This window comes from Bos indicus x Bos taurus, chromosome 5 (genome assembly GCF_003369695.1).
Source record: "Bos indicus x Bos taurus breed Angus x Brahman F1 hybrid chromosome 5, Bos_hybrid_MaternalHap_v2.0, whole genome shotgun sequence".
Lineage (NCBI taxonomy): Eukaryota > Metazoa > Chordata > Mammalia > Artiodactyla > Bovidae > Bos > Bos indicus x Bos taurus.
Window position 1 is genome coordinate 61,919,332 of NC_040080.1, and position 12,408 is coordinate 61,931,739.

General features: G+C 33.3%; 1 protein-coding gene across 1 annotated transcript; it reads right to left on the reverse strand.

Annotated features, from left to right (window-relative positions):
- Positions 1-4,655: 4,655 nt before the first annotated feature.
- Positions 4,656-5,593, reverse strand: LOC113893713 (olfactory receptor 6C70-like). Its single transcript, XM_027543588.1, is given in 2 exon segments — positions 4,656-4,891; positions 4,894-5,593. Coding segments are annotated over 2 exon segments (936 nt in total).
- Positions 5,594-12,408: the final 6,815 nt, after the last annotated feature.

A 12,408-nucleotide genomic window follows, 5' to 3' on the forward strand; every position in this document is an offset into this window, starting at 1 on the left:
TCTTGGTCACTTATCCTCAACTTATCAGAATGATAGACTGATGCTTGCCTCTGAGAGCTAAGATGATTTCATATTTTCTGAAAAGATCTTTTTACGAAGTTAAGACAAGTAATGAAATAAATATATGAAAATCGTGTTGGCCTGCTTATGCACTGGTAAAACTAAGTTATCTCAGTGTAACATTATTTTTGAACATCCAAAGCAAACTTTCTTGGTATCCCAAGCACATGTGAAAAAATACAGAGACTAACATACATGGTAGTTGTGTCTTGAGCTCTAACATTTTAGAGGAAAATCTTGGTGAGTGAGAAGAAGCAAAATAGTGAGTTAAAAGTGAATTGAAGAATAATTGGAAAAAAGGGGCTATCAGACTACCAGTGAAATCACCTACATCAACAGTCTCTTCTGCTTCTATGGCTGAGACAGAATTAAACAAGTGTATTGCAAAGTAAAACAAACTGAAAAAAAGAATTTGAGAATGTGGAAAGAGTTATAAAAATAAGCTCTCTCATACAGTAAAAGCAATTTTGAGAAAACATTCCCTTAATCAACCATGGAATACATATCAGTTAGAGGTGAGGATAGATATCTGTTCACAATTCATTGTTAAGTTCAAGATGAAAATCTCTGCAAACCACTTTACTAGAAGTAGTTTTGCTAATACCCACTGATAACATGATTTTGATACTATTTTTTCAATATTAATCTCAATTTTATAAACAGACAGGCTGAAATCAGGAGCCTGTGATGAGAAACCATACAAGACTAACAGCATTTATCCTGATGGGATTGACCAATGACCCACAATTCCAAGTTCTAGTATTTATCTTTCTGCTTAAGTTACATATGTTGAGTATAACTGGCAATCTAACAATCATCTCCCTCACCTTAGTGAATTCACAGCTTAAATCTGCCATGTGGAACCTTCTCCAGGATAGATCACATCCTGGGCCATAAATCTAGCCTTGGTAAATTCAAAAAAATAGAAATCATTCCAAGCATCTTTTCTGACCACACTGCAGTAAGATTAGATCTCAATTACAGGAGAAAAACTATTAAAAACTCCAACATATGGAGGCTGAACAACACGCTGCTGAATAACCAACAAATCATAGAAGAATACAAAAAAGAAATCAAAATTTGCATAGAAACGAATGAAAATGAAAACACAACAACCCAAAACCTGTGGGACACTGTAAAAGCAGTCCTAAGGGGAAAGTTCATAGCAATACAGGCATACCTCAAGAAACAAGAAAAAAGTCAAATAAATAACCTAACTCTACACCTAAAGCAAGTAGAAAAGGAAGAAATGAAGAACCCCAGGGTTAATAGAAGGAAAGAAATGTTAAAAATTAGGGCAGAAATAAATGCAAAAGAAACAAAAGAGACCATAGCAAAAATAAACAAAGCCAAAAGCTGGTTCTTTGAAAGGATAGCCAGACTCCTAAAGAAACAAAGGGAGAAAAATCAAATCAATAAAATTAGAAATGAAAATGGAGAGATCACAACAGACAACACAGAAATACAAAGGATCATAAGAGACTACTATCAGCAATTATATGCCAATAAACTGGACAACGTGGAAGAAATGGACAAATTCTTAGAAAAGTACAACTTTCCACAACTGAACCAGGAAGAAATAGAAAATCTTAACAGACCCATCACAAGCACGGAAATTGAAACTGTAATCAGAAATCTTCCAGCAAACAAAAGCCGAGATCCAGACGGCTTCACAGCTGAATTCTACCAAAAATTTAGAGAAGAGCTAACACCTATCCTACTCAAACTCTTCAAAAAAATTGCAGAGGAAGGGAAACTTCCAAACTCATTCTATGAGGCCACCATCACCCTAATACCAAAACCTGACAAAGATGCCACAAAAAAACAAAACTACTGGCCAATATCACTGATGAACATAGATGCAAAAATCCTTAACAAAATTTTAGCAATCAGAATCCAACAACACATTAAAAAGATCATACACCATGACCAAGTGGGCTTTATCCCAGGGATGCAAGGATTCTTCAATATCCACAAATCAATCAATGTAATACACCACATTAACAAATTGAAAAATAAAAACCATATGATTATCTCAATAGATGCAGAGAAAGCCTTTGACAAAATTCAACATCCATTTATGATAAAAACTCTCCAGAAAGCAAGAATAGAAGGAACATACCTCGACATAATAAAAGCTATATATGACAAACCCACAGCAAACATTATCCTCAATGGTGAAAAATTGAAAGCATTTCCTCTGAAGTCAAGAACAGGACAAGGGTGCCCATTTTCACCATTACTATTCAACATAGTTTTGGAAGTTTTAGCCACAGCAATCAGAGCAGAAAAAGAAATAAAAGGAATCCAAATTGGAAAAGAAGAAGTAAAACTCTCACTGTTTGCAGATGACATGATCCTCTACATAGAAAACCCTAAAGACTCCACCAGAAAATTACTAGAACTGGTCAATGATTATAGTAAAGTTGCAGGATATAAAATCAACACACAGAAATCCCTTGCATTCCTATACACTAGTAATGAGAAAACAGAAAGAGAAATTAAGGAAACAATTCCATTCACCATTGCAACAGAAAGAGTAAAATACTTAGGAATATATCTACCTAAAGAAACTAAAGACCAATTTTAGAAAACTATAAAATACTGGTGAAAGTAATCAAAGAGGACACTAATGGATGGAGAAATATACCATGTTCATGGATTGGAAGAATCAATATAGTGAAAATGAGTATACTACCCAAAGCAATTTATAGATTCAATGCAATCCCTATCAAGCTACCAATGGTATTCTTCACAGAGCTAGAACAAATAATTTCACAATTTGTATGGAAATACAAAAAACCTCGAGTAGCCAAAGCTATCTTGAGAAAGAAGAATGGAACTTGAGGAATCAACCTACCTGACTTCAGGCTCTATTACAAAGCCACAGTCATCAAGACAGTACGGTACTGGCACAAAGACGGAAATATAGATCAGTGGAACAAAATAGAAAGCCCAGAGATAAATCCAGGCACCTACGGACACCTTATCTTTGACAAAGGAGGCAAGAATATACAATGGATTAAAGACAATCTCTTTAACAAGTGGTGCTGGGAAAACTGGTCAACCACTTGTAAAAGAATGAAACTAGACCACTTTCTAACACCATACACAAAAATAAAGTCAAGATGGATTAAAGATCTAAACGTAAGACCAGAAACTATAAAACTCCTAGAGGAGACCATAGGCAAAACACTCTCCGACATACATCACAGCAGGATCCTCTATGACCCACCTCCCAGAATATTGGAAATAAAAGCAAAAATAAACAAATGGGACCTAATTAAACTTAAAAGCTTCTGCACAACAAAGGAAACTATTAGCAAGGTGAAAAGACAGCCTTCAGGATGGGAGAAAATAATAGCAAATGAAGCAACTGACAAAAAACTAATCTCAAAAATATACAAGCAACTCCTACAGCTCAACTTCAGAAAAATACATGACCCAATCAAAAAATGGGCCAAAGAACTAAATAGACATTTTTCCAAAGAAGACATACAGATGGCTAATAAACACATGAAAAGATGCTCAACATCACTCATTATCAGAGAAATGCAAATCAAAACCACTATGAGGTACCATTTCACGCCAAGTCAGAATGGCTGTGATCCAAAAGTCTACAAGCAATAAATGCTGGAGAGGGTGTGGAGAAAAGGGAACTCTCTTACACTGTTGGTGGGAATGCAAACTAGTACAGCCACTATGGAGAACAGTGTGGAGATTCCTTAAAAAACTGGAAATAGAACTGCCTTATGATCCAGCAATCCCACAGCTGGGGATACACACTGAGGAAACCAGAATTGAAAGAGACACGTGTACCCCAGTGTTCATCGCAGCACTGTTTATAATAGCCAGGACATGGAAGCAACCTAGATGTCCATCAGCAGATGAATGGATAAGAAAGCTGTGGTACATATACACAACGGAGTATTACTCAGCCATTAAAAGGAATTCATTTGAATCAGTTCTAATGAGATGGATATAACCTACAAGGGAAAAGAGGCTGAAAAAAAAAAGAACATATGTAACTTAATTATTTTGCTGTTCACCTGAAACTAATACATTATAAATTAACCATGCTTCAATTTAATAGGAAATTATTCTTGTTTACTAAGCTGACAAAAATTTTTAAATTGATTCAAAAAACACTTTACAAAATAATACTCTACAATACACTTTTAAAGAATAAGGTCTCCTGGAGCTTCTTAAGCATATTTAATAATTCAGTTAAAGAATTTTTAAAACTATGGCTTTTAAATGAATCATGGAACATTCATTTAAATTACTTAAGAAATACAATACTCCAAAAATTTATATTCCATAATACAACCAAATCCCTCTATTCATTTTATTCTAACATTTTATTAGAGAAAATAAGTTTTGCAATTTTATATTTCTAACACAGAAATACTTCATTTTGAAGAACAGAAAGTTAAATTCAGATGTATAGAATGGAAAGGGTTTCTAAGCTCAAGTAAGCACAAGTTATATAATAAATTAAATATTAGAGATCAATTCTTGTACTAGAAGCATCAAAAGAGCTTGTGTTCAATGTTTCTTTTATGCTTTCATGTTGATTATTTCAATAAACAGTATTACTTGTCTGAAGCAGAAAATATCTTTCTAAATACATCTCTGAAGGCTTGTTTAACTTGCTGGTTCCTCAGAGTATAAATGAATGGGTTCAACAAAGGAGCAATTGAAGTATTTAATACAGCCACTCCTTTGCTTAAAGTGATCCTTTCATTTGCTGAGGGCTTTATGTAGATGAATATGCAACTACCATAAGTGATGGATACAATAATCATGTGAGAAGAGCAGGTAGAAAAGGCTTTTTCTTTTGTTGAGCTGAAGGAAATTTTAGAATTGTCTTGACGATATAAAAGTGAGAAAGAATTACCAATAGCAATGTGACCACGAGGATTATCACAGCTAAAAAAAATGCAATCATTTCTAGTAAATGTGTGTCTGAGCAAGAAAGTTGTAGGATAGGAGAAATATCACAAATGAAATGATCAATGACATTTGAATCACAGAAATCCAGGTGAAGACCCAAAATTAGTGGAGGGAAAATAACCAAGAATCCAGTTGCCCAAGAACTGAGTACCAGATGATGACAAATTGTGCTGCTCATGATGGATGTATAACGCAAAGGCTTGCAAATGGCAACGTAACGGTCCTAGGACATAGCCGCCAGAAGGAAAAATTCTGTGAGTCCCAAGAATATGTAAAAAAATAACTGAGACATGCAACCAATATGAGAAATCATCTTTTCTCTGTTTACAGTGGTGATTAGGAATCTGGGGATGCAAGCACTTGTGAATGAAATTTCCAGGAAAGAGAAATTATGGAGAAAGAAATACATTGGGGTCTTGAGATGGGAATCCAACAGAGTGAGGGCAATGATGGTTAAGTTTCCAATCATGCTCAACGTGTAATTTAGAAGCAGAAACAAAAAAATTAGGATCTGTAACTGAGAATCATCTGTCAGTCCCAGAAGGATAAACTCTGTGTGCCTTGTATGGTTCCTCATTTCTCCTCTGTAATTTCAAACAATTTATTGTAATAAAAAGGTATAAAAATAAGAAACTACAGGAATAGTTTTATCTTTAAGATATTATATATTAAAGGATACATGTGCACAAACATACCCATTTGCCTGAGTTTGAAGATATGCTCTAGAACTGTGCTGCAAATACTAATATTACCAAAGTCAACTCAGTTTTGGAAATTGACCTATAATACCCATAATAGTTATTTTTCACCCTTATTTACAAACTCCCAGTCAATTACAACTGCTTCCAATTTGTCCATTGTTAAATAATTAAATAAATCCTCGGTTCAGATTTCAAAATTAATTCATTCATTTTAATTAACTTTATCAAAATAAAATTATGCAAGTGAAGTGAATTAAAACCTACAGTTAAATTCTGAAACTTTAGATTTAATATTAAAGAGACATTTGATTCAAGCCCAATTAGTCACCTAGAGAAGCAACTTCTCTAGGAACTACTGATGAAGGCATAGAAAGGACAACAAGAGAAAAAGAGAATATAAGTGTGTAGTACCCCAGCAAAATAAATACAAGTCGAATCTAGGAAAACTTGAAATTGAATATAAAGCAGATATAATCACATTTACAAAAAATTAACAATGCATTTAGAACTTCAACATTTTGCCACATGTAATAGAGAACAAATAATAAAAGAGAAAACACAGAAAAGACAATCACAATCTCCACCCAGTTACACATATTCAGAGTCTAACATCACTTGCCATTAAATTATCTTTTAATCAGATATTAAATTAGAGTGCATATATGTTTTTCATAAAAAGGAAATCTTTCAATAAAATGTATTTTTATTCTCTAATTTTTTATAAAAGCAAAAGAATTTTAGTGAAATCAGAGTACTAATTGGTTATATATTTTAGAGGCATATTTTCAACTAAAATATACCCAATGATGCACTTCATTTTCCTCTTACTCTGAAGAAATGTTTGTCAACCATTTGTGAAATAGGTAGACTATTTCCAAATAAACATAGTATATAAGCACTGAAAGAAACGGAAAATAGACTGCATCATAGAGTATACAATGTTTTCTTCATTTTAAAATAAAATAATGTACTTTGCATTCCTTCTCAGCAATTATTTTGCCAATCAATATCTTTGCCTGTTCTAAAACTTTTCTTTTTCTTATTGAATACATAATGTTTTTCCTTCTACATGATTTAGCCTGTTACTTCACATAGGAATTCACAAACCCCACATTATTTAGATAAATAATTTTATTAATAATCATTAGCACATCTTTGTTTTTCATTTCATGTATATTAGCATATTCTTCTCCTCTTAGATTAATACTCCAATGAATTAGCTCCAGGCTGTTAATGGAAAAGGCAGCTCTTAGAGAACCATAGATGAATCTCAACCTTCCTTCCTTGACCTGGTCTTCATTTGGCCCTGTTTATTTTGTTAACATGCTCTTTCCCTAATTTCTTTTTCCTGAAAAATATATTGAACTTTCTTGTAGGTTAATTGTTGGTATCAGAGTAATTTCAAAATCAAGCAGCAGATATTTGTTCTGCAACCAGTGCAGATTTGAAAATCCATAATTATCAGTGATAAATTGTCATATATCAAAGTGTTGGTCAGAATTAGTACTCCTCAGGGAGTTAATTTTTCTGTTTTTTCAAAAATGTATTAAAACGTGAAATAAACTCTCCAAGAAAAACATCCCCCAGCCTCGTAATGTTTGATTGACATCTAGAGTTTCCAAGGTTCTCTTTGTCTAGAGCAGTAGAATAATTATCATTCCCTTCACATTCCCACAGTGTCTGGTGTAAACCATGAAGTACTGGAAATGTAAGTGCAAATACATATTGCAAGCTTCATGTTCTTGAATTTAGAGATTCATAAATAGATGAGAAATAATCAATGCTTTATTCAAAGAGAATTAATATCAGCTTTAAATCACTGTTATTTATTTATATGTTATTTACATGGTAGCAATAATTATTCTTAAATATTTGAAAGAAAAGTAAGACACTACTTACTGCCATTAGTAGAATATGTTGGTATCTTTTTTTTCTCTAGACTATATAAATAAACATCAACCATAATAGAGTCAAACATATTTATTGGAAAATAATATTAAATAAACTCTCATGTTAATTCCAATTAGAGATTAAAGTGTGACTATATTAGTAATGGAACTTTCTTCACTATCACATGATACTGAATGTATGTCTTGAATAATAAAATTTCTAGTAAACTTCTCTCTGTTACTATAAAATTTATATCTGTTCAACCAATCCCACCTTACCAACATCCATAATGATTATCACAGCTGAGATGACTAGCTAGTTTAGTACTTGGGAAATATCTGCCAGGTTCAAATTATTTAAAGAGTGAGTGCTTCTTTACAAGAAACCTAAGGGGATTGTGTCTCTAAGGGAAAGTAGACAAGATGAAACAACACTCAAAAACCCACACCAAACACCATTTATCCCTTGTCTTTATCATTTAATTAAAAATAAGCTTATTGATTCAAGCATGCTGATATGAAGTATTATGAGACTCATCACATTAAAAAAATACTCATTTCAAAACAATCATGTATACTCTGCAAACCAACAGACGTGCCAAGATACAAGGATAAATCCTCTTGAGGTTTTTGTTTTTTCCAAAATGTGAATTGTCACTAGAAGATCAGCATGTTGCTACCTACCACAAATACTTATTGTTTTTTTAAAAAAACAACTCTATTCAATATTAAAAAAACTGAACTTCTGTTTATTACTATGATTTGAGAATGGATATTTTATTTGGTGATTTGAGGGTGTGCACTTACATTCAAGCTTTTTGAAATATTACTAATTATTATAATGTCCACCTTTTGTTGAAAATTTAGTATGCATGAATCACTGCTAATTTTTGTGTTTACAGTATTTAAATTAGTCATCAATAGACAAAGTACACATATTTATGACCTTTGCTTTTGTAAAAACTAATACTTAGGGAAGTCATTTCACTAATTCACACTCGTGACAAAGTTTAAAAACTACGGAGACATGATCACAATCAGATTCATGATTCCAAAGTGTAGCTTGTTACCCATTATGCAATACTTCAAATTAAGTAAATGGGTGGTTAGTTGACAGGCAGACTACAGCTAGATGATGATGATGATAGGTAGGTAGGTAGATAGATAAATAATCTAATGGTTTAATCCATACCCAGAATTTGAATGCTTAACTTTTTTTGAGTGAATAAATATATGATAAAAAGATTGACATTTTCATACCACTGTCAACGGAAAAAAAAAAGCACATGAGTGTTGTGAATTAAGTTTTACTTGAGGCAGAATGAGGACAATAGCTCTGGAAACAGTATTTCAGATAGCTCTGAAAAACAGCTCCAGAGAGGTAGGGATGAAGGTCATCATTATATATGATTTTAGTGAAGAGTGATACCTGCAGTTAAGTACACATTTTGAGCAAGGCTTGCTGCTAGTCACAAGGAACAGATGCCATCAATAATGATTTTAGTGCTGTCTAGACAACCCACTCAAGTACTATTGCCTGGAAAATCCCATGGATGGAGGAGCCTGGTAGGCTGCAGTCCAAGGGGTCGCACAGAGTTGGACACGGCTGAAGCAACTTAGCAGCAGCAGCAGCAGACACAAGGAGACACATACACACAAAAAATGAGCTCATAAAATCTTTTGAAAATATCTATCTGAAGGCCTGTTCTATTAGTTTAGTTCCCCTCCCCACCCAGAGCACAGAGTGCCTCATTCCTGATCTCCACCCTGAAGTCCTTTCAGGGGTGTTGAAGGTCAGCAGTTGTAGTGGCTCATGATTTAATCCTTGTAGAGGTAAATTGCAAATGCCAGTTTGCAGTTGGCATCATACATGCAAATATTTTGTCAAGAAAATGGTTGCTCCCTTTTAAACAAAACTTGTACTTTTCAACCATATCATTAATTTATGTAAAATTTAAAGTATCATGTTACCAAAAAAATAACACTGAAATTGAATTAAAAAATCAAATGAAATAACAATATTATGCTGTGAATAAAAGAACCACAAGAGTTAAAAACAAAGAAAGAAATAAAAATAATTTAGTGTGTGATGATTTAAAATATCATGCTCTGATCATGGACCCTCTGTGGCACAGTCTAAAGGGTAAAAGGATTACAAACATAGCTTTAAATTCATACAGTTTGTGTTTTATCACTGATAGTACTGACTGAGTAATTCTGATTTCACCTTGTCTGAATTTTAGCATTGGGTAAACTAGTAAATATACGAATGTTGAGAACTAGGAATTTCACTGAAGGGATAAGGGGTGGGAAGAGAATCAAATATGATGAGGAAATAATTCAGTAATGCTGAATTAAAATTAGAAGCAGTAGTGTAAACTAATGAATCTTAACATGTTTTTTTCCTAGCTTTGTCTTTTGAAAGATTGACAACACTACTATGCTCCAACACTGAGTGGGAAATTCCAAGATGACACAGAAGACTTCTTGAAGATCAAATTTGCAAACCAGTGAATGCCGAAAAATAATTACCTTAGAAGTAAAGAATCATAACACCTAAGAATTCATAGTAACACCATTACTAATATACATAATGGTATGGCTAGTAATGTGTATATGAATTTATAATGAAGAGGGGAAACTCTATAGAATTATAATACCAAATTTTTCACATATAAAGAATTAAAAAATTTTTAAATCAACATTTCCAAACCTCATGGAACATGAAACGCTTTACATTTGTTTTCCATGATACCATGTTCATCTAGTGTTTGTCCCTCCTACCTCACTATGGCCTGTTTCTATATATTTTCTTTTGATACCACCTTATTTTGTTGACTTCTGCATGTTGGATACAGATGTTAATGTAAAGAAAATAAATAATAAAATAATAGGAAGAAAATGTAAGCAAATATATGACATCAGAATCAGTAAAGCCATAATGGCAAAAGATTCAGAAACAATAAAACAAAAGGAAGCATATTTTACTACAATTCAACTAAATTTTCAGTGTACCACCAGCACCATAAGTACTGGTTTGGCCAAAACGTTCAATTTTTTTTTTTTTTCTGTGAGCTGACTCTACTAATGCTTAGTTATCTTTAACATCATTCAAAACAATTTTTTTTTTTAGATTGTGTTGTGACAGCTATTATATCAATGTTCATTAAAAAAAACATCAAAATAATGAATTTTTGTGAGGCACTTTAATACGGAAGATGGAAGAAAAAACCATTTTCAGCATATTATGCTTTATTATATCAAGAAAGGTAAAAATGCAACTGAAGCACACACACAAAAAGGTTTGTGCAGTGTATGAAGAAGGTGCTGTGACTGACTGAAGGTGTCAAAAGTGGTTTGCAGAGTTTTGTGCTGGAGATTTCTCACTGGATGACATTCCACAGTCAAGTAGACCAGTAAAGTTGACAGCAGTCAAATAAATACAATAATGGAGAGCAGTGAATGTTACACCAACAGGAGACAGCTGACATACTCACAATATCCAAATCAAGCACTGAAAATCATTTGCAACAGCTTGGTTATGTTGAAATGAAGTGAAAGTCACTCAGTCATGTCTGACTTTTTGTGACCCCAGGTAAAGTAGCCTGCCAGGCTCCTAGGTCCATGGGGATTCTCCAGGCAAGAATACTGGAGTGGGTTGCCATTCCCTTCTCCTGGGGATCTTCCCAACCCAGGGATCAAACCCAGGTCTCCTGCTCACACTATAGGTGGATTCTTCACCATTTGAGCCACTAGGGAAGTCCATATTGGTTATGTTAATCATTTTAATGTTTGGGTTGCGCATAAGTTAAGCAAGAAAAAACTTCTGACCATATTTCCACATGTAATTCTCTACTTAAAAATAATGAAAATTAAAACAAATTGTGGCAGATGATGAAAAGTGAATAGTGTACAATAATATGGAATGAAACAGATCATAGGACAAGCAAAATTAACTACCACCAACCACATCAAAGGCCTGTTTTCAAAGAAGTTGATGTTGTGTATATGGTGAGACTGGAAAGGAGTCCTTCTATTATGAGCTTCTTTTGAAAAACCAAACTATTAATTCCAACAAGTTCTGCTCCCAGTTAGATCAACTAAAAGCAGCATTCGATGAAAAGTATCTGGAAGTAGTAAACAGAGAACCCATAATATTCCATCAGGATAATGGAAGACTACATGTTTCCTTGAATACCAGGCAAAAACTGTTGCAGCATGGCTGGGAAGTTCTTATTCATCTGACATATTCCCTGGATATTGCACCCTCAGATCTCAATTCATTTCAGTCTTTATGCAACCCTCTTAATGGAAAAAAATTCCAATTCCCTGGAAGACTGTAAAAGGCACCTTGAACAGCTCTTTGCTCAAAAGTATCAAAAGTTTTGGCAAGGTAGAATTATGAAATTACTTGAAAAATGGTGGAAGTAGTGAAACAAAACAGTGAATATGTTGTTCAGTGAAGTTCTTAGTGAAAATAAAAAATGTGTCCTTTATTTTTGCTTAAAAACTGAAAAAACTTCTTAGCCAACACAATAGTATTAAATGTTAAATAACAAATAGTGAAACAGGATTTACAACATAAGACTTGCAAAGATTGATATCCTTGAATGTATACAAATATCCTAGAAAAACATAAGGAATCACTTTAATTCAAAAACAGTGAAAGGACCATAACAGCCTGTTCATAAACAAAGCATAAATTATCAATAAATATTTGAAAACTATAATTATTAGCAATTAAGAATGTGAATTAACATGAAAAAGTATGATCTAGATCATCATTTTGCAAAGATTTAGTA